Source organism: Calonectris borealis, chromosome 9 (assembly GCF_964195595.1).
Source record: "Calonectris borealis chromosome 9, bCalBor7.hap1.2, whole genome shotgun sequence".
In the NCBI taxonomy this organism is placed as follows: Eukaryota; Metazoa; Chordata; class Aves; order Procellariiformes; family Procellariidae; genus Calonectris; species Calonectris borealis.
In genome coordinates, this window is record NC_134320.1 from 23,759,890 (window position 1) to 23,783,933 (window position 24,044).

Genomic DNA, 24,044 nt, shown 5'->3' on the forward strand with positions numbered 1-24,044 from the left:
TAGGTGGAAAAGATGAGCGCCCAGTTAGGAAATGCCAGAACTGAGAATAGAAAAAAATGCAGGATTATATGTGTCCTCACAGTCATTTTTACAGATCTCATCACAATAATATTGGAAAAAATAGTATTTGATTGCCTAAAAATATTAACTTAGTATTAACTGTGAAGTAGAGGAAAATCTCATTTAACAAAGGGTAACTAAAGCATAGCCCCAAGTGTTCAACTTCTAGGTGTTGAACTTGAGATGCAATTTCCACCTTTTATAAACTCAGAATACAACTTCTATTTAAGCTACACCTCTGAAAGCTGAGTGCTTCAGCAACCCTAGTCCCACTGTTTCAGACATCCCCCTCCAAAGAAAGCAGGGAAAATTTATCCAGTCATGACCATACATGCTCAGCATCACGTAGGAGCTGTCTGGTACAGGCACAGATACCTTCCAACCCTCCAGGCTGGCTCTACTTCTTTCTGACTTTCCCTGCCCAAACTTCTTTGCATTTTAAGCTGAGCATAAAGTTGCTCTTTTGCACAGCTCAGGTTGCAGCCAGAGAGAACACCCGCAGCAGAGGAGACGCGTGCTCTCATCTTGTCCAAATCCCAGCACACAATGCCTTGAAACATAATAGGCAGTTGTGTCGAGCAAGTGTAGGAAGAGTTCTCTTAAGACTCCATGCAGAATATATTACGTACAATGAAAATTTGAGAACTAAGTTTAAAATGGACAGATTTTGGTGAATTTTTAGGAGGACAACATCAGAACTCTCAACTGAAGGTAATGTTCTTGCAATTTTCAATTTCTGTTTCCAAAGTACAAATGTATTTTGTCGCTCAAAGTCATCGCATGAATTTAATGCACACAAAAAGACACACCTCCTTTTTCCTAGTCTTCTTTCTCAAAAATAACATATTTGTTGAAATACTCTTACAGTTAAAAAAATCCACCTATAACTAACACCCGAACAAGAAAAAAAAAAATCATCTTAAATGGTACACCCACCAGCATTACAACCAACCAAAACCACCTTACGACACGAAGTGTTAGATGACATTATCATGTCATGATTTTGAGTGCTGGCTATAAAAGTAAGCCATGTGCTGTTGGTGCTTATCTCATAGATTAACACAGAGCAGCTGACCATAAATATAGCTCTTAGTTCATCCCTCCTCAATAGCTTGAGAAAGGGGGGGGGGGGGGGGGGGAGAGAGAGAAGAACAAAAAAAACAGGGGGGGAGGGTTGAAGCATGCCCTAAGGTATTTTAAAAATTCGGAATCTGGCAAAGAAAAGAGATGCCAAAACTGGGAATTTTGCACAAAACTGGCAGTCCCCTTCCAGTTACGCTCAGCAGCACCAGCTCAAGCCTCTCTCTCTCTCCAGATCAAGTATTATTTCAATAGGGAGGGAAGTAACCTTGCAAGAAGTTGGCAAAAGGGACTCTGTGCACACATGCACAGTCCCAGTGCATCTCAGAGGGAAAACACAGGAACATGAATAAAGAAACTTTTAAAGGTATATATTACTAAGAGGTTTGTGTTCTGGGAGAGAGAACAATACAGGAATCTCCCTCAGCAAAACACATTGTTATATACCACTAGTGTTTCTTTTTCTCTCCTCCTTGTAATAATGATTAGATCCTGTTTAGCTAAGAAGGACAATAAAGGAGTATACAAGAGCACTGAATGTTTAGCTTCTTCACAGCTACACTTTTCCTGGCCGACTTTCCTTCCGTGAGTGCAGGAGCACACAGCCCCTGCAGCACCGTGTCTCTTTGGGCACACTCTGGTCCTCAGCTGCGTAACATTTTAGCCCAGTGCTCCCTAGCAGCTCCCGGAGGATTGCAATAAGTCTGATTTCTCACTATCTTCATCTGAGTGCATCTGTTCATGTGCAAAGAAAAACAGAACCTGAAACCCATCTTGCAGGGCCCTCGGGTGTGCCTGTCCTCTCGCGGTCCTGGCGCTCTCACCCTTCTTTCCCACCCCATCAACCAGCCCTGCCAGTCCCGCAGAAGAAGGAAGGGACTGTACTGCTGAAAAAAGACAGAAGGGCTTTGCTTTAAACCAGAAAAATAAATATATCAAGATTCCCTTCAAAATCTGTAACTCAACTTCCTCTTGCTTGTTTTTCTTGGTTCACAGAGGTCCCTACTGGGAATTTTACATAACAGATGTATTCTTTTTGTATTAGGAATAGACCACAAAACACCATTTAACACCTCAAAAGAAGCCTATCTTCTTAGGCGAACCTCATCGTGCTGAAGGTACGCGGCGATTCTCTGGGAGGTGAATGATACCACCAGGGAAGGCGCGACTTACTCTAAAGCATTAATAATAGTGCAAATGTCAGATATTTAACTCAAAACCGTACAGAGAAAAACAAACAAACAAACAAAAATCCCCCCAGAAATTCCTCTTTACACTGTCATTGATAGTTAAACTTCTCAACTACCACTTTTTCTCAAGAAAGCATGTACCTTGGGTAACTTACCTAGTACCGATGTCATTCTGAGCTGCTAATCGGAAGGTGTAACCCAAAGCCGGACAAAGCTTAGTCAACTTGCAATGCTTCTGGCTTCCAAAGTAACATTCTCTGAAACCACTGTTCCTCTTTCCCTAGAAAGAGAGAAATCTGTAATCGGATAGCTATGAAACAAAACCACGCGGTTCTTATTTTAAAAAGAGCTGTTAAATTATATTAGAATTAAATGCTTTCATACAGGCACTGTGCAAAGAAAGCCGTGTAAGCCACTGACAGCATTGCTACGCTACCTAAAATAATACAGATCAACACAGTCAGTCTGCTGTCAGATTCGCCCTCTTTTCAGGTTCTTATCTTCATGAGATGTACCTACAGCTTCTGTCATCCTACCTGAAGTGCAATTTATCCTACTCATTAACCAAAAATCATGCAAGTTAAGGGTGAAATTAATCTCTGAATCGACCCGCTCACAGGAGGACAGGAAAGCTGCAACCAACAAGTCTTGCAAGCGCTACCCTCTGCACCTCAAATCCCACGGAAGCCCTCCCTGCTCCTTCAGAAACACTCAACCCCACAAGAGGGCTCTCGCTCCCCACGGTCCAGCCCACGGCCAACCCCAGCCACTGCTGCTGAGAGGGACAAGCCTGGCTGCAACCCTCTGCTCAGCCCTCAAGGGCAAAATAGATCTACTCATCACGGAGGAGTATTTAACGTGCCAGGTTCTGTACCCATCCCACTGCTCAGAGCACGCAGCATGTAAGGCGCAAAGAGGATTTGTTGGAAAGCACGAAACTTTGGTAAGAAACTTGGATGCCAGAGGTATGGTTTATGGGAGCTTCACATCAACGTGACTTGGAGCGATGATGAGCCCTGACAAAGCCAAGATGGGGCAGCAGCAAGAGAGGGTACCGAGACACCTCTAGCTCCCAAGTCCTTCCTCAGGTACACCGAGTACAAACCAGCACGGCTGAGGACAGGGACATTCAGAAGTTCTCTCCCTCCCCGCCGCATTTAAAACAAAAGCCTTTTCAATCCAACCTGACTTCGTATGCCCTACGGTAAAAACAAAGCTGAGCTTTTTGCAGGACAGAGACCCCTGCGACGAATAACTGGTCTCATCCTATGCCACACGTGGGAAATGGTCAATTTGAAATCTTTCAGGAGAAAGGGCACGGATTGCTCAACTCTACATAAATAGTATCTACCTGAGCTGAAGCAGTTTAAAGGAGTTTTAATTTCAACACTTGAATGCAAAAATTAATGGACAATTACATTACAAAGTACCCAAAAGCACACCAGAATAGAAACCTGGCAAAGTACACCCATGGGCTCAAACTGGTGCAGGAGATAGTTATGTCCATCTCTGCAACTTCTTCTGACGTAAGAGCTCTGCTACGCCGTTTACTATTTTTGGCACCCGTCTCTACAGTTTCTAATTTTTATTTTATCTCGGTAAAATAAACATCTGCCCATAGACAAGACTACTTATTTCACCTGATATACACCAGCTTGACAGAAGACTCAATGTTTCTACACCGGAGCAGGCTATCAAGAAAATGATATATATAGGTGTCCCTCACTGCAGCCAACAGCCTCACCTGCTGCTGCCTCCTTGAGCTCTGTCTGTCCTCCCACACACCGTTCTTCCTCCATGCTCAACACATCACTTCATCATTAAAGATCTCAAAAGTGCCCGAGGGGGACATGCCTTTTTACTGGCCCATTCTCCAGCCCCTATCAATTTCCACTTCTTTTCACTTGGATTGCAACACAGAAGGAAGAGCTCCATAAAATATTTGTAGTAAGTCTCCAAAATGTGTTTATCAAGCTAGAAACGATCATGCAGACCTCCAGCACGGCACAATAATTTGGAGGCACTGAAGGGATATTTAGCACACTGGCAAACAGCCATAACTTACTTTTATTTATACAAGGTGATCCTACACTTGTTCTAGAACTTGGTTTTATACACAATCTTCTTCAACTTCACCCCCCTGCTCCAGCTGTAGCATTACTGTATGGCTGAAGTAAATTAAGGGGGGGAATTGGAAGAGAATCATGACTCCGAAAGCAAAAGTCTTTTGTAAATCAGAGAACTTCTTCAGATCTAAAATCCCTAGATAGTTATACAAAACTCCTTTTGGACAAAAATAATAGGTCACCATACTTCCCAGCTCAACGATAACACATTTAAAATCCAGACTATATAAAACCTAATTAGTAATCCTATGTTTTAGTAAGATATCCATTCATCAGTGCAGGACTCCTAAGAATAGATTTTCTTCCCCTATGCAAACTCTCTTTTATAGGCTCAGATGCATTAAATTTTCTCTAACTCCTTAAAACCATCCTGACTTCATTATTTGTGAAGCATTTGAAAACATTTAATCTCTTTCTGTTTTCTGCTTAAGAATGTGTTTTTTTCATCATTTTACTGTTTTTTTTTCTCCAAGAGAACAAAGTGACCACTAAGCATGTGGTCGATAAACAGATGAACAGCGATGGCTGGCTAAAAAGGAAAGTCATGGAAAATCTCACCTGTAGCACAATGCCTGAACTGAGAGCAATGGACCAAGGAAATTCCAATTTGTCAAACTGGCGGGTTAAAACTTTGCAAAGATTGCCAAGCATTTACATTATCTTCAACTTTATAACAGTACGAATTCTGATATTGTATATATTTTCCTTCTAGAACTGGTATTGTACATTCCCCAGACTCGCCCACAGACCGACTGGTATTCAAATTACTCAGACTGGTTGGTATTTCAGATTCTATTGGCACTAATTGGAGAGGCTGGCCGATATTTCTAATTACCCTGGCATTAATAGCCTGGAAATAGTCTCTCCGCTCCTTTCCTCCCAAGATTTATGAAAGCACTAATGCTGGCATAATTATGGACAGGAACAACTGGCAGGCTGGTACTGGCTGCCACCCAAGAGTCTTACAGCTTTCCCAGAATCCTTCTCCTATTCTTTGTACACTCGGCATCCAAGTTTTAATCCTTTAAATAATGTTTCGTAAGTTGCTTAAAATATACTGTATCATTTCCGCAAATATTTCTAATCCACAAATTTCAGAGGGAGAGCAGACACTGTCTGACTTCTTCACTAGCCGGGGTTTCTCCAGCCTGCATTCCCTATTCTTCACGACGACAACCCATACTGTGATGATCACCAAGGCCTGCCCGAGGAAACATGAACAATTCAGCTCCACAAATCCATCAGAATTTGCACAACACTATAACACAGCATTTTAAGAGTTTTGCCTGCTATTCCAGCTGTATTTCAAGCTACACACTCACTTAAAACAGGTTGCTTAAGTTTCTCTTGGAGATTGCGTTTACCGAGACAAGGGGTTTGAGATTTTAAACGGGTTTTGTTGACCGCATTCCCTGCAGCAGATGTAGTAAATAAACACGAAAAGAGGAATGGGCCACCGCAGTGGATACAGAAACGGAGCACAGTCCTTCACAAGACCTCACTGCAAAAGTCTGAATAAAAGCTGCCAGCACCAGATCTGCAACCAGGAGGCAAGACGGCAATCTGCTGCGGGCCACGCCAGCGTTAACTTCTGTGTTTGGTTCACACTGGCAATACAAAGCAACAGACTGAGAGTCAATCTGACACAAAGCTGCGGAGCAAACTGTCAACAATTACTATAACACACCCTAATATCTCTGCAAAGCATTTATTGTGCAAGCTTTTATACAAGTAACTGAATTTTCTACATATACAAACATTTAGAAGACAGAACAGGGCCTATGAAACATCCCTAAAGTATACCCAAAACCCAAACTTAACCAAGACCCTCCTCTTGCATGTCTGACAGGAGCGGCATAGCCACAGAAGAGACCTAGAGGGCAGGTAGGTGAACAAACACAAGCCCGAGCATGAGCGTGGAGCTCCATGGATCCGAGTTCTGGTGGACCACCATGAGATGCATGGCCCAGATTACCGGCTAGTATAAGTGAGCACATCTCTGCTAGCCTCGAGAAGTTTAAAACTTTGTGGCTGAACAAAATTATCTCCATTTATCTACATATAAACTTAATTATTAACTATCCACCACCAAATCGTTAAATAGTGTGGTATTGTATCTGTCTCTCTCTTGAGCAAATTAAAACGAGACGCTTACTGGATGAGAATTAAAGCTGCTTTTGAGTTACGTACAAAACAGCAACACACGCTGCATAAGAGGGATGTCCTTGTCTCCGGCTCAGGAACAGTCCTCCACTTTCCCATAGAGAATGAAAAGGATACTCTCGCTATCCATATGCACAAAAGAAACATTTATTTACTACCACTATCACAGAATGATCATTTCACATCTAATTAGTAACAAAGGCCTGATTCTTACAGCAGTGCCAGCGGCGTTTTTCAATGCAGTTACAGTTTACTGATTTTGATGAACACTGGCATCAGGAGAAAGCATCACCTCCTTTACGGTGATGTTTTCTGTTTGGTATATTTTTAATGGTATTTTTTCCGATTAGCCTTTTGCTTACCCTGAATAATCAATCCTGGCACAAAGTCATCAACTGACTAGTTCAGGTCTGTAAGTTCAAAGGGTTCAGGTTTGTAAAGTTCATAGAAAAAGAGCCAGAAGATGGAGTTTTCCTTAATTTCCTTAATTACTAATTTTAACCAATTTTATTGCCAGACTACTATTCCCAATCCCAGCACCTGCGGTGCAGGCATGTTCAGATCCCACTGAATTTCAAAATACCTGAGAAGAGGGGCTGATCCTAACTCCTCTGAAGTCAACGGCAACTTTACTAGCGTACCTCCAACGTAACTGAGTGACAATTCACTGAACTGATCTTTTACTCTGCTGTTAAAGAATGAAGATCGTCCTTCATAGTTCTTCAGGTATTTTAAGCTTAAACAGTTTATTAGCAAGGCATTGCAACTGCAATTCAAAGACCTACGTCCGTACCGAGAAAGAAAGTATTTGCGTTTTCTAATATGTAATGCCAGTCGCATCACAAACCATTTAATCCAAACTGTGAGGGGAAAAAGGTGGAATAACAGGAATAGCTTTGTCTATTGAGTACTCTATCTTCCAGAGTCTGTAGGTCAGGAAAAACCCCAAAACTCAGAACTAATCGGAAGCAGCAGCAGCTGGGTAGGACTGGCACAGTGACATATTAAGCAGTATAACCCTCTCTTCATCAAAGTAGGTCAGAATACAACACATCTAATTCCAAAGAAGAAACAAAAGCAACTCATTTGTGTTTCATTTAAAGCTCATCTAATGAGGCAAGAGAAGGTTTTTAAAGTATATATGAGAAAAGACAGCTAAACCAGAGAATAGGAACAGTACCACGCCTATTCTCAGCAAGATACAGTAAAATAAAAAAAAAAAACAAAACAGAAACCCAACTCTGCCTCAAACACCTTTCTCCGGTCCCTTGAGCGACCCTCCAGAGAAGCGGGGAACCTGCGGTAGGTACGTGGGGTGGCACGGGGCTTGCTGAGGAGCGCTGCACCCAGGGTCCCAGGCAGATCCCCCCCAGCACCCAGCTGGCACTGCAGCACCTCGGCCCTGTGGGACTCCTCAGCTACAGCCATGAAGAGATGAGATGCTGTCCTCTTGCTACAATTTACAACCTCGCCGAATCCTAGAACCGTAAAACGTGCCGCTTCTGCTGTCATTCTACAGCAACAATTTATTTTTTGCATATACAAGCAATGCCACCTACACTCCTGGCTGCATTTTAGATGCTATAAACTATGCCTCTGCCCTGTAAAAACAGGAGGATCGAGTTGAGATACTGTTGAACATCGGACACGCTCCAAGATCTGAACTGCCCCAGAGAGAGACAACCTGCTACCTGCCGTGCCGGAGCGCGAAGGGGCTGCTGGAGCCCCTCCCTTGGTGGGAGCGGGCAGCACCGCTCGAGCTGGGGGGACACGCCAGCGCGCCTGGGACACAGCCGGACGCGCTCGCCCGACCGCCTCCGCCACTCGCCACGTCTCCCATGCCTGATGCCAGTTTTGTTTCTGTCGTCTGAGGCTGCAGCCTTTGCACGACAGCTTTCCAGGATCTGCATGTCGCGTCTGCGTTGCGAGGGCTTTCCACGGCTCACTCGCACGCTATCCGTCCCGAGGAGGGGTCGCAACTTCTCAAGGCAGACTGCCATTTTAGGGTGTTTTTCTAACTTTATCATCGGATAGATTTCTTGTTCTCCACTCATGCAAAGCCCTCTCTGCTTTGCAGCCACAATTTAATTTCCTTCTGATCGCTGATTTTCCCATGTTTATATTTTGTTCTGTGCCCTGTAGCTAATGAATGTTGCTCTAGCTGAGATCTGGCAGAGCATTCGCTGTTGCCTGGCAAGCGTTCTCCTCTTCCCTGGTGTATTCATTTCTTGATTTCACCAGGACACAGTGTGGCATTGTAACAAAGTTAGTGCTTTTGCTTACGTGCAGTTTACACAACCAAGTGCGAGGGTACAGGGCATTGCAAGTGAATTCCCTTTTGTACTTGGGTGCCTTAACCCCGGTAGCTAACTGCACCCTACGTCGGAGGCACAACTTGCAATGGCACGTGAAAAAGTGAGTGGAACAGCTTGCCGAGCTCGCCCTCGCAGGTAGATGAGGCTCCTGCAGATGCAGGCACAGCCAGCCTGCATCTTCAGACTTTTTCTTTAATAAGCCTTAATAGCAAGTTCTAATTCAGCAACTTAAAATTGCATTTCTGTCTCATATCGGAGGAAAAAATTCTTCAGAGAAGCTACACCTGTAGCATTAACTGTCTCGCAACCAAAAAACTACATCTAGTTAGGAGTCTTGCCAAAACATTGGAGATGTACCAAATTAATTTGTGCAGGGACATTATTCTTTCATCTTTGCTGGCTAGCTATCCACTGGGATCTCAGATTTCAGGACTGTTACTGAGAAAACAAGGTAATTAAAATAGATAGACTAAGGGAATCAGGACGTCTTCATTTCTCCCCATTGGTACATGAGCTAGCCTAAACCAAACTACTTCTGCCCTGTGAAAAACAGACATCTTAACAATTCTTTCTGAAGACAAGGCTCTAGCTATATACTCAGTATTAAAGGGTTTAAAGGACAAAAGCATTTTAGAATTGCCTTACATATATCCAAAATTACGACTAGGCTCCATGTGGACAAAATTAACATCAAAAGTATTTGCACTGTATTAATGGTCTGTTGTTGGTCTTTCTTCTGACAAGATCTTCTGTTGCTTCTCTTCCCTTTGCAGGCTGGAATCATTCACGTTTCCACTGCTTCATGCTCGGTGCTGTTACATTCCCATGGCTCCAAGTTACTGGAAGCCTTGCAAGAGATCACAACTGCACAGTCAGGGTGTGACAGCAGGATCATCCCGGCCCATCCTTTTGGAGAAATGTCTTTTTAATCTCCTTTCCCAGACCTCACACTCCACTTCTTTCTTCTTCACTGACGACCTTTCCCCTTCCATTATGCGGAGAGGGACAGCAAGCCATTCTGAAATTACTGTTTAATTTTAGTTCAGTTCAGTGGGTTTCTCATCATGTAGACCCCGCTTGCTGTGATACTGCATACAATAAATGTTTGCACAGTGAGTGGTTCCAAACGTCCAACATGTAGCAGAATGATCCGGGAACACGCTACTAGTGAAATGTTAGAAAACTATTCTTAACAGAATACTGCCTTTAGAATATTATTTTTAGACTACTAAAAACCTCAAGAGATGTTTCTCAGACTGTACAACTAAACACCCCTGCACACTCTTCACTTCCTGACTCATGACTTTTTTTCTCTTTAAGTGTTGCCCAAGCCTTTTCTGTCACCTAATATGTATTTTTTCCTTCAAAGATGATATTCACTGACTCATGCTTTCTGCAGAAATATGGCTTGCACAATGGAAAGGAGGCAGAAAGGAATTAGGGGATGGAGGGAGGACTCACAACCAGAACCCACCTCCAGCAAATACTCCACATCTCTTGCTTTTGACACTCTCCCTGACAGCACGCTGCTCACTAACGATGTAAGATATTTGGGACAGAGAACTTATTTCCTTTTGTGTCTGGAAGGGGACTAGTTGCCACTATGTAAAGGACACTGTTAATTTTGACCCTGAATACATTCTCTGTAGAAAGGGCTGCAAGATCATGGCTATTCTCCTTCGAGGCAGGAACAGTGTTTTATTCTGCACTTAGACAGCATCCAGAAGAAAGAGATCACGAACAGAACTCTAAGATACATCACAAGTAATTAAATAATAAGTAATGCTAATTAACAAATAAAGTACATCAAACGAGCAATAAAAAGTTAGCTTTCATGAGCACAGAAGCAGAACATAGTCTCTGCATAAAATGCACGGAATGAAAAGTTTTCCCCCCACTGCCCCTTTCACCTTTCCAACTCTTTACCTAATGCCATCAGGATTTCATTTTCCTACTTCTGCTTTCTCCTGTATTCAATTATTTTTCTTTACTCAGCAAATTCTTGTAAAGTCTCAGTGTCATTTATTTATGTATTTATTTTAACTAGTTACTACTTACCTCATCCCACTCCAGAAGGTAGCTGGTGATTTTTGAACCATTATCAATGGGTGCCTATGAACAAAAATAAACAAAAGGTGATTTTGGGAATAAGAGAAAACTACTTCCCCCCCTCCAGGCAAATGACTACAGTTTAAAGTGAAACCAAAGCTTGGGGTTTGCACACAGCTTGGCAACCTCTTAACGAATACCGAGAAGAAGCTGGACGTAATGAAACACATGTATTTTAACAGTCAAGTCAGTGCATGGGGAGGGATTTGTCAGAGTACAGCAAGTTCAAGTCCCTTACTGAAAAATGACTGTCTCAGCTTTCAATTATTTTCAACAGTTATGCTCACTGTCGGTAAACTGCATTTTTCACTGCCTTCTTGCCTGATCCAAGCATTACCTACCTTCCATTGTAAGGTTAAGGAGCTTTTGGTCCTGTGCGAGGGTTTGGGTGGGAAGGGACACTCTGGTGCTGAGCTGTGAGTGGTGAAGCTGACTGGCTCTGAGCAGGATCCCTTTACTGAGTTGTACATTGCATATACCCTGGAAACAATATTCAAATGGGTTATAAATTTGCTGACAGCTACAAGATGAGACAGCACTGCCTCAGCCACAATATTTGACTACCAAAGCATCCATGATACTGTCCACTAATGATAGATTTCTCACAGACCAGTGGCTATCATTATTCTACTTCACTTGGTACAAGTACGCAAAAAAACTCACAGCAGAAGAGGAACGTTACAGTGTTTTGTGCAAATTCTCCCATAGACCACTGAGTTATCATCATCATCATCTCTTCTTTCCACCACTATTTCCCTGCCTATTGCCAGACTTTAACACACTGTGCTAAAATCCGCTTCACAATACAACAGAAAGCATGAACTCATGAGAAAAAGGTATAAACTTTAATGTCTGGTTTACACCTGATTCACCTGTCCATGTTGAGTGGTGGAAACTGCTGGTCTCCTTCCATGGGTACAAGCTTCTCCTATATAGCTGAGGTGTCAGCACCTAGTGGACTTCCATGCATTAGAACTAACGCAGCTCAGGAACATTACTCTGATAAACTAAAAATCTTCAAAGCAAATTTGATTTCAGGCAAATCCTCTATATATCAGCACAGAAGGGGATACACAACACCAAACAATGTGGGAAAGCGAATACAATTATAGTTGAGCACTTCCTCACGAGGTGCTTTTCTCTGAAAAATTAATGATGTTATTTTTTCCCTTCACATTTTCCACGCAGCGAAAGAGAAGTGCAAATTGGAAGTCTCCTACTCAAAAAAGCGTTCAAACCATGACCAGACGATGACCTCTGAGCTGGCTGTAGCTATTGTGTACTTGAATGCAGAGTTTAAGAAAGGGCAATTTCTAAATTTGTTTTCAGTAGATAAGAGTAATTTAAGTACAATGGCCACCTACGTAGAATTAAACCTTTCGGGGGAGGTTCACAAGAACTGCTATAGTGCTGCTGCACCCATCACCTGTTAGCAGTCAGGAGTGAAAACAAATGCAATTAATTAATTGAGTCTGCATCTGGCAAGCGGTGCGTGCATGTGCCGGAAATCAGCACAGCTAAGCATGAAAGACACACCATCGGGGAACACGACCACGCAAAAACGAGCTTAACGAGCATCTTCTGCAAGCCATTGAAACACTGAGCACAGCCATCTCTGAAGGTACCAAAATACTACTGAAGAGTCGCGGGAGGTAGGTTCGGAGCGAAGCGGGTTCTCCTGGGTGCGCAGGGCCCAGCAGGGCAGGAGCAAGCGCAGGCAGCTTGTCTGCGCGGAGACGGAGCCCTGAGGGATGCTGCCAGGGTTAAGGAGACCCAAGGCGGTCTGCTGAGTAACTGTCGGCCCCGTAAATTTCTTTACTTAACAGATTTATTTCTTCACAGTCGTTAATACATAACTTTTTCAGTGAAGAAAGAAAATTGTCGTGGAAAGCAAACAGTCGGCCTTTTCAGTGTCCGTTCCCTCCACTACAAACACGTGCTGCTGCTTTTTAAGTCTGACTTTTATGTTTAGCAGTTCACCACTTCTTTTTAAACAGAAGTTATTGCTAACTGTTCACAAATGATTTATAATTTGGCAAACCTGCAGGAAGGCCGAGGGAACAGAGCGAAGTCAGCCAGGACACGGGGCAAATACCTGCAAAATCCCTAAAAATCGCATGAGACCTCAACACCACGCTTCACGTGGCAACGGCTCTGCTGTTCGAAGCTGGCTTCAAAAGTGACGTTCAGTCGCTTACAGCTGGAAGCTCAGCAGTGTTTTACTACCTCCTCCTCCTCGCCACCATCCACTGCTGCTCGGGCTGGGACTGCCGCCCGCCCTGGGAGCCTGCGTCTCTTACTTATTTACAAGAAGTTGCTTCTGGTCTTGTGCTTCTACTTGAAAAGTTCATTTCAGGCCTCCACTAGAAAATATCCTTAAAAAAAAGAAGCTATAGTATCAGAGAAAGACAGACATATTTTGGTGTTGGGTCTTTTTCAGAGCTCAGAAGCAAGGTGTTTGTTCTTTCAAGTTTTACAAACAGTAGCAGCCTTGATGGGAAAAAGCATGCCAAACCTAGCCCTCGTCTGGAACAACAGAAGGAAAACAATAGACAGGAGTGAAAGGAATTTTTTTTTAAAAGGATATTGAGCATAAGTGAACAGGATGTGAATTTGAAGCCTTGGTTCATAAGCAAAGTCTTTAAAAAAAAAAAATCCAACATGAGCAGATAACACTACAGACGGTGTTAAAAACATCAGGGAGCAAACCCGAGAATGTGTTAACAGTTAATAAATGTGTAAAACACATTTTTAGAATCAAAGAGAAGTATGCTCTAAAAATATCAAGACAGGTCACTGTGAATCCATTTTTTTGGAATAAATGCTGAAATTACTATGGTCAAATGGATCAGCAGATTTACTTCATGAAGCAAGGTGTATTTATGAAAAAACTGTGCTGGAATACTTTCAGTGCTAGCACACCTATATTACAATAATTGGACAAATGCCAGTTGCTTTAGACAAATTTTGAAGATGCTTGAGGTATCCCACTTTGACACACAAGCACTTCCAGACATATAGATAGAAATACAGATACGCAAATGTCTTTTTTGCTCCTACTATAGCAATGACAACAACATGACAGAAAACGTATTGTTCAAAAAGCACTCTCGAAGTCCGAGATAAAAATCTATCAGAAAATATTTAGAAGCCACTGAAAAAAACACCTACGGAGGTGACCATGAAATTCTTGAGCTACACTGTATAGTTAGATAAAAAACTTTCACATTTATTCTAATACAATTGAAGAGTTTATATTTAAGTGACATTCATAGTCACACTAACTCACCTGACGTGATAATCTGTTGCTGGCCTAAGGTCTTTCAGGTTATATTCTAATTCTTCTCCACTGCAGGAAAAAAGCCCAAAACCAACAAATCAATGAATTATGAAAAGCAGTATCACACTTAGCACAGCCAGTGATTTTCCAGTTACTAGCAACTCCCTCATATTGTGATTTGAAGGAAGAAAAAAAATTCCACCACAGAAAAACAGTAGTAAACAATACACGAACAATTTGTCGACCCACTTCGTGTTTCTTGAAAACTTTGAAGCTCTGTATACATAACGGAAAAGTAGTTATCATCCCAATTTATACAGTAAACTAGCTATATGGGTTTATTTCAATGCTATCCTTATATTTTGTTGATATTTGCATAAAGTTCATTGTGTTTTTCAACCCTCCCACAGCTGCAAAGAGCAGAATCGAGACATTACTTTTGTACTTTCTGCACACTCACTATTTCAAAATACTTTATAAAAAGTGAGAGTCATTGAACTTCAGAGGGAAAAGTATAGTTTCTTGCACAACCGTTTCACTTATTTGCTTTCTCTTACAGAACCACACTCTCTGTGAGGAGCACGGCAAGGACACGTTTAATTAATGCCCTAACAGCTGGACCCAGATCTCTTTCAATACCAAGAAAAGTAAAAGCACAGAGTTTCAGACATTTTAGGAAAAAAAACAGCGTATAATCTATTAATTTCAAATGTAGCCAACATAGTTAGGGCTATTCTTTTTCCTTTTGGCTTGTTTGCTGGTAAATGAACACTAGGCTCAGTCATGTGTTGCCAATTCTGTGAAGATTAAGGTACAGGTCAGTGTTTAATAAGTAATAGCCATCTCGTGTAAATGCTTGGCTTATTCGTGATTTTATTAAAATATGGGAAACAAGTTTAGCATAAAGAAATATTTCATAGATAGTTGGAGAGATACAGGGAGATATCTCAAAATCAAGGAAACAAAATCAAGCAGAAAGCACATGCCTGCTGGGCTGCCAGAAATCCACTTCCTTTTTTTCAGATAGTCCAATTCTCTGCAAATTCACTTTTTTCCCCTCTGCAATAAGTGCACCTCCTTGCAAAGACAATGTATTCAACATATTGCAGATTTTCTTTTGCCTATAGTAATAATGATTACTGCTGCTCGTGACGGAGCTTACCACATTAAGCTAATGGCTGTACTCTGGCCAGCAGCAGAAGACAGATTACTACTAGCAGCTTTAAAACAGATGCACAACATTTCACAACCAGGAGAAAATGTGCAGCCATCACACCAGCAAGCACAAGAAGTACTAGAAAGTCTCCTTCCATTTTTAGAGCTCAGCAGCACACATTGACCTATAGAGATGCTCACACTGGCTCACAAATAGCTAGTGTAAATACCAGGAAAAAAAAAAATCAGCGTTTCCCTGGTTAATTTGCTCTTTTTATATTATCCAAGACAGCTCACACAGACCTGCCTTTAGCATACCAGGAGGAATACCCTAATTCGCAGGACATTTTAAGAAAGGAGATAGTTTGGTCTTGAGAGGTAATTCCACAAATGCTGTACCACCCGGACTCTATTTAATGAGATTTGGGAAGGATTAGCCATTTCACAACAGCCAAAGTCACATCTCAAAATTTTCTATCCTTGACATCATTAGCGGGGAAAAAGAAAGGCATAACACCATACGTACTTGATCACAGAATGAGCTCAGAGGATCACTGGAAGGAGAGACAGAGAAATCCCTCAGAATTTTTACAGAAAACTGCTGAGAGCCAAGTATTCGGGTTTTTCTGGGGAGCCTATATGGCCTACTGATTGGTGTGCTCCCTCCTCTGCTCATCTAAGGTGCTACAAAGCAGTAAAGCCCTCAACTTTTGCTCGTTAGCTCAAAAACCAAGCTTTACTGTTCTTAGTTCTGCACGTCCACACGAATTTAGCCCATTAGGAAGGCAGCTATCCTGTCCACATGGTATACACGGAAGGTTCTGACGTTCAGCGTAAGAGAAAAAGTAACCTTTTCCTTGGCAATGGGAGAGACAGGATCATATGTAAGATTGCCACGTGCCGGGGCGGTGGGAGGAGAAGGCAATTAGGGACCTTCTGACATGCACTCAACCAGCTCCCTGCAAGCTTCTCCAGCAAGGGGGGCTGACGGGACAGCGAGGGAGCAATTACAGGTGCCTTTTTTCTGCGACTGATGGGCCAAAATACACCCTGAGAAGCTCAGAGAATTACTCCTAACGAAAACACAATTTGAGAGCAACACAAGTGTAAAAATGATGCTGTTACCTGTAAATTATCTTGTATTTTCCATCCCTCCCTTTATCTGATAAGGCAACCTCGTAGGTACAGGTGTAAGGCAAACCGTTGTTGTGTCTATCTGCATTTAGAAGGCCAGTGGGAGGTGACCAGGAAAGTAAAACTGTTCTTGCTTGAATATTTGTAACCTATAAAAGAAACAGCAGTTACCCTGAATTCCAAGAACACCACCACATCCTCTAAGTATTTGCTTTTTGCTTGCATCTTCACAATCAATTTCTTGTAAAAAGGAAATTTCAGAGCTAGAGGTGAAAAATAAAGGGTCAGAAACAACACAAACAAAAATACAGATTAATGGCATAAACTACTCTCTAACAGATGAGGAATAAAGAGATGTCCCCCTGCAGTGACACGGCTCATCATTGTCTAAGCATCCAGCAAAGGATGCCTCGCGCCATTCTGGAGGTACCTGCTGCCGTGGCCATTACCAGAAGGGAGGTGGAACTAACTGGAACAAAGACTTTTTCCTACAGATTGTTTTGTACGCTATTATTTTTCTAAACCTTTTGTTAGGGAGATTCTCTAATAAAACTCTGCTGGCTTTTTCAGTCATCCTATTCCTTCTTGTAATTTGAAACTGCAATAGTTCAACTGCAAATAAATAAAAAAACCCAATTCAATCTGCAAGGTTACGCTGACTCAAAAGCGTAAGGGAAAACCGTAACACAAGTCCAACTTGTCAATTAAAAATTACATTGCAAATGAATCACTTTGTGTCGTGAGAGAAAGACTGCATGCATGAGCTGTAGTCACCCCTGGGTTCGGCACCTCAATGGCAGACGGGTGAGGATTCTCTCTGAATACAACACAGAAAAAATACCTCAAACCCCCGCACCAAAACAACTTTATCACCCCACCAGCGCAGCTGTATTCTTCTGGAAACACAGGTCCACATAACTCTGGACCAACCGAGCTTACAGAACTAGCATCGCCTTTCTCACCAGGAGAGCCCGCTGGCACGGTGCCGCAGGCATCGTCCGTCAGCTGCACGTACCAAACAGCAACCTCCCAGAGAACAGCCTTCTCTTATCAAGCCAAGAAAAAAGGAAAAAAAAAAATCCACCCCCACCACTGTCTCAAAAGAAGAAGAAAACAATAGTTGCACTGGCTATCTTGGAAAGACAGCACAACGTTTTTATGCATGACTTCTGAAAAAAGCCCAGGGAAGCCTCAAAGCCTCCATACCCTCAAATTCTCTGCCACAAACTCTCCGCTTCTCGTAAATGAAAACGACTCTTCGTTTTTCTTTCTTAATTGTAGTGAAAATGTAAAGAATTTTTTTTTAGCTAGCCTCCACAAGGAGGAATCAAAGCATGAGGTTTTATATTCTTTATTCATTTCTCCTACGCATCAAATTTCACTGGTTCTATCATTTTAACAGATTTTTCCAACACATAGAGCAAAACGTTATTTTAGAAGGTGTAAGATGAATGATGCAGGTGCTCGGTTACGCATTTCCTACACTTTTCTTGAGACAATTGAAATACCTTACCCATAAGTGATTTGGTAGTGAAATATTAGCAATCAGCTTGTAAACTGCTTGTTTACAAATCCAGCTTCTGAATATCTTTATATAATGGAGAATATTTAACTTCTCACATGAAAACACATTGCTTCCAGCTGAAGAGCACTGCAACTCTTGTTAGACACCCATATATCAAGCAGATTCTTTCTGAGCAAGTCGTAAATCTGTTTTTAACAGACTGACAAGTAGGTGACACCATGAAACGTCTCATCTTAACTTAAACACCGTGCTCTCAAAAGTTAAAGGTTTTAATTTATAGCAGCACACTTAAGTCTTGCCAAAAAGAAAACCTCTGTTCAATCTAATGTGAAAAACAAGTTGTAAGGCAAGAAGTTTCAAGTGGCATCAAGCTTTTTTTTGTAAAAACAAAATGAACATGCAAATTCTTGTATGAATGTTTGCTTCAAAAACTTGGACCAGTGAACACTGATACTGGATTAGAGAGCTTATAGGAATCTTGAATGATTCAGATAAGACAGGTAAGTTAAATTTTTGAGAGAGATATATACACATGTATGTGAATGAAATTGTGATAAAGATATTTAGAGCTAAAAGTCTGTATTTTAAATAATATTTTGATCAGAAAACTGGATAGTAAGGTTCAAATAGACTTTTTTTTTTTAAACATACATTACTACTATGCCAGCTCAGCCCATCAACACGCAGTTTCTTTTATTGTGGAAATATGCTTGCATAATTGTTTTTCATAAATTCAGACAGACTTGGAGCTGGAGGCATGATATCCTGCCAATGTTCTATTGAAATGTTTTTCTCTATGACTACTCACAAGGACACACGTATATATTCTGCGTACGGCAAAAACTCTGCCCTTTCATGAACTTTAGCAATCTGTAAAAAGTTAGGTGTTTCATAGTTTCTTAAAATAAGAGAAAGTATCTTACAGACTAACCGCTAGAAACTGTTGGGCTATTACTCCGAAGTCAGTGTGCAGACATTTCCATGCAGAGGATAAAAGTCCAAGCCCACTTGCTAAGCTGCTCCAGCTACACCATTAACTTCTCACTGATACAGTTCAGAGTGGCTGCTGGCCTGCCTGGGTGGTGTTATGTACACAGTAACTGCTGGTGGAGTTTTAAAAATAAACCCCAGAAATCGTTAAATACAATTCTTAGCTGCACTGAGTACACACAGCAAGTGAGGGGTCACTGCCTGCATGATAAACTCAGAAAAGGCAAATCTATACACTCCCTGGGTATAGAAAGCAGAACAGTACTGTGCACGTCGGCGCGAGCACTGGGAAGGGATTTATTTGTATGGCTAGAGATAAACCTACCTGCTGCTCACCGACTAACAGGCTCGGTATCGTATCATGTTTACCATCCGAAGGCGTATCTCTTCAATATCTGATTTGGTGGCCAAAGCCACCATGTAACTTCACCGAGGAACTCCTACCTGGAGCAGGAAGCCCTAGCTTTGCTGTGAAAAAGGGTGAGTTAAATAAATGGGGTTATGATGCGCTGAGTATAACAAGCAGGCACTCGCAAACCAGCTCGGTAGCTTTAAGCCCAACTTGTCTTGCTTACACCTGGGAAAACAAGCACCTTTCCATGGAGGGTGAGCAGCTGAACAGATCCAGACCAGCCTTTTTCAATGCTGTAAGGAACAGGAGAGCTAATGTAACACAACGGTGAGCCTAATGTTGCAGACAAAAATACTTAGCTGTAAGTAAAAAGAACAGTTTATTGTTCATTAATGCTGCCCTAACTTCATCCGACCAAAATATAAGCAGCCAGAGCACTTCTTCACAGGCTGGACAGGTAAACCTCTGTGCTGCTTTCTAGTTACTCCAGCCTGTCTCATCTGTCCCCAAAATTGCTGTGCTCCCTTTGAACAGGACTGGCTTGGCCTTTTAGCTGAGACCTAACAAAAGATTCTCCCACAAGGAGTTTTGTATGCCTGGTGAAAAGCACAGTTAATTAGTTTCTGAAAACTTCTCGGTTTACACAGCAAATGCCTGCTTTCTACTCTATCAAAACTCGGTGGTGTAAATAATTATTTTATAAAAGCCCCTGGGAAAGAATCCCAGCTCCTGCACTACTTTAATAAGGTTACAAGACTGATGAATATCGGTCCTTCCCGTCTTTCAGGTAATGAACAATGTTTCTGTACAACTTTCATTATCTTTCAAATTCCGGGTTAGCATTCACAGGCATCGTGTGGTTCGAGGTTTTATTGTATGTGTGAGAACTACACTGCAAGCAACATTCATTCATTCCCTCGAGGGCAATGGCTGAAAGACTTGGGGGTCAAATGAATACACGGTTATTACCGGGTCGAGATTTTGCTTTTAAACTATGGGTCTAATCCTGCAGTTTTAGGCAAAAATCCCAATGATTAAATATGAGTTTTGCCACAGAGCAAGTCAGCAGGAGCAGGCTGCCTTTTGGAAAGTCAAACTAATGTTTGAGCTCCGACTCCGCGGACCTGCGGCGTTTCCCTGCGGGAGGTGATGTCCCCCCCAGCCATGCGACGCTGCCCCCCGCCACTTCGGAAACACAGAATCAAGTTTCCCTCCCCTCACCGAGGTATTTGCTTTAGAGAATGCTTACTTTGTCTGCGATAATGCGAATTAAAAATATATTTCAGTTTAAATAGAAACTTGAGGGGGGGAAAAGCAAAAGGCTTCTTTTAAAATTTTTGCTGTCAAAGGGATAAAACCACGATTAAATTTACAGTTTGGTTGCATGTCTCTCAAACAGGTAACAACATCTATTATCGAAAAAAGACTTTTTATAATCTAATAATTTTAAAAATGTGTATTTTTTACTCAGAAAAGTGAGAGAGACTTTGTTACAGAAAGGTACCTGGATAAGCTATATTAAAGATGGCTCCAAGCGATACCACGACTGCAGAGTCTCCTACAGGAGTTGCTCAGGTGGTGGAGAGAGATGCTGGCTTGGACACATCAAAGCCATGTGCTGCAGACATACCATCACTCGCCTTGCCACTGACCTACTGCTCTGTGCCCTTTCGTTTTCATTGTGTCACTTCTTTCTACACAATCATTTTTCTATACATCGTTTTATTTTTCATTCATATATGCATAAGGCTTACCAAGAAATATGGCCCAGCTGACTATTTATGCATAATATGATGTATTTCTATCAGATATAATACTGACTACGCAGACACATAATTATTCACTGCAATTAATGGTTTGGGAGACTCCTAGGAGTTTAATTACTCACAAATGTCAAAGTTACAGAGAGAATAATAGATAATCCCCAGCATCTTCTCACTAAATGTCATTAGTATTGAATCAACATTTATCATGTTTTAGGGTTTTTTTGGGTTTTTTTTGTTTTGTTTTTTGTTTTTTTTTTTTTGTTTGTTTGTTTTTTTTTTTTTTTTTTTTAAGATTCCTATTTTCGAAATGATTCAAGGAAAACTATTTTTGTCTATTGGTAGTTTTATGCTCCCATCTGCTTTAAGTGCTCTGGTTACCATAAATCTAATTGTACAGAGCTCAGAATTCTGTTCAAATAGCTTCTCTCCTTACCTCTATAGATACAAGTATGAAATAACACATTTTTCACGTCAGCTCTCCGGATCTTTGTAAAAGGCATCTAGCTGTGGCATTTTACCAGATGGGCAACATTCAAGTAGTCCTCAATACAGAAATATTGACTCACTCTGTACAATAAACTAGCCTAATTTTGTGATAATTCTGATCTCCCAGAAACTCTTCTCTCAGGCCTTCAGCTTGGTATTGTCTCTACACGACATAAAGCAATTTTACTTCTTGCAAACAGAAACTCGGGTGCAGCCCCCTGGTATTTATCATCTCTGCAGGTCTGGTTTAGATTCTGGCTGGCTTTGAATCTGCTCTTGTAGATGCCATGACAGTAGGATCCAACACCTACTGACTGAGCAATTTAAGAGCAAACACCTTTTGTATTTATTCAGAACAAAAGCATCTAAGAGAACAGATCCTTAAAATAAACCTCAGCCTGTGCTCACACCTGCCTCTCCCTGAGCTCTGCCACTTCTGCATCTGAGGAGCAGCCACCTCTTCGTGCTCCCACTGCAGAATTACTTTACACCAGCCTCCATCAGCTACTGTTGAACCCAGACTTTAGATGAGCTTTCCAACTGTTTTTTTTTAAATTTGCTTATTTGTTTACTAGCTTTCCAGCTGGACAGAGAAAGGCCTGAGCCCTGACAGAGCAAAGGAGGCAAAACCCCCAAAGCACAGCCGTCTCCAGACTGCTTCTTCAAGTGCTTGTTTGGACCCTTCTTTTAGATCCACACTACCCTTCTGGTTTCCATTTGACACACCAAACTAGAAAAACATCACATTCAAAGGGCTTAAAACCTGATTTATGAATAACCTTACCTGACAGCGATCACACCCAGCACGGTGATTCAATTTCCATTACAATTCACGTGCTTTTATGGCTTAGACAAACTTAGAATATAGCCATTGCCATTGAATAATAGAATTAGCTTCATTTAATCATGATTACAGACATAAATTGCTCATGACAAATAAAATTAAACCCAGGGGAGACGGGGTAGGAGCTATGTAAATCATCCCAGTGCGCTTGGTTCCCCATCACACTATGAACACTGGAAGTTGCCCTCAGGAAACAGGCGACTGGTGTGATTCCACAACTACCCATGAGCACAAAACATGCTTCAAATTTATATCCCGGCAAAATGAGTTAGATATATACAGCAGCAACAATTTACTAAGGAAAAAATTCAGGAGGTGGTCCCCTGTGAAATCACCAGCATGTTGTGACACAATCTATTTATCACATTTGCTATTTTTTTTGTGTGTGAGGTAATTTGGGATCACATACCTGTGGTTTCTCCATTCCAGAAAGAATGTCTTGAACCCTTTTTGTTTCTGAATCAAATTCTGTAAAATAGAGAATGTGGAAATGGGAAGAAAAATAAATGACCAAAAATAAACAAAAATGTCAGCTATGTCAGTAATTCTTCATGAATTTGTAAATAGGAGAGAGAGAGAGAGGGATTACCTGCACATAAGCATCAGCTGTTTTGCTCTTGTCAATTTAAGGTATGCAGTTACATGGATTAATACTAAGAAATTATAAAAGAGAAAAAGGAGGGAACGGAACTTCCAGTAATTGCAGATATTCAGAAAGGTGGAATTATTTGTAGATGCATCCTCCACAAACAATAATATTAATTGGGATGTGCTTTCACAAAGCAAAACCATCCTATTTCCAAAGCTCAGCCATGGAAGAAGCCCAGGGGTTTCTACAGCTCAATTATTGCTGAATCTAATCCTGGTTTATTAACCAAACACATCCTTACTCCATCAGCTGTAGGGCTGGGCTATCCGCCTGCTCGCCAGAGCACCGGGCTACCGGAGAGGATAAGCATCCTTGCCCCATGCGGGGAAAGCCCAGACGAGCTGCACAGAGTGCCTGTCCTGCACCCCGGCACCCACCCTACAGCCACCTGTCCTTAAAAGCTGTTATCATGTAATGCTTAAAGCTCTTTTAACAGCCACCTTTCAACTAGGGAGGTAATAAAGTCATGCCAGGCCAATTCGGACGCCCGACCAGCAGCAGTCCGTCCTCCTCCCCGAGCCTTGTGCCTGGTACAGCAGCTCTCGCAGGGGCTACGCAGCGTTATCCCAGGGCAGGGTGTGAAATACTGCACCTAAATTAGATGGACTAATTGAGCACAGAAGGTGCTGCAGAGGCGATCATCTGAGCAGTGGAATCAGCCTTTCCCCCATCCTCCCCCCGCAAAAAGGCTTGAGGTAAAACATCAGCTTAGAGTAATGAGGTGACACAAAGCAGCTTTATTCCTCTTGGACCGCAGCACAGAGAGGCCTCACTTTCCACTACAGAATTCTCTAATGGAAAACTAGGAACATATTTTTTC

At 41.9% G+C, this 24,044-nt stretch overlaps 1 protein-coding gene across 1 annotated transcript in view; it reads right to left on the bottom strand.

The window, feature by feature from the left end:
- The window catches only part of FNDC3B (fibronectin type III domain containing 3B), a 171,561-nt gene that overhangs the window by 53,693 nt on the left and 93,824 nt on the right, over positions 1-24,044 (bottom strand). Inside the window, exons 6-11 of the mRNA XM_075157388.1 lie at positions 22,985-23,043; positions 16,604-16,761; positions 14,333-14,392; positions 11,385-11,523; positions 10,993-11,046; positions 2,486-2,610 (exon numbers count right to left, since the gene is read on the bottom strand). Coding sequence (XP_075013489.1) covers positions 2,486-2,610; positions 10,993-11,046; positions 11,385-11,523; positions 14,333-14,392; positions 16,604-16,761; positions 22,985-23,043 — 595 coding nt within the window. The remainder of the gene's footprint in view (positions 1-2,485; positions 2,611-10,992; positions 11,047-11,384; positions 11,524-14,332; positions 14,393-16,603; positions 16,762-22,984; positions 23,044-24,044) is intronic.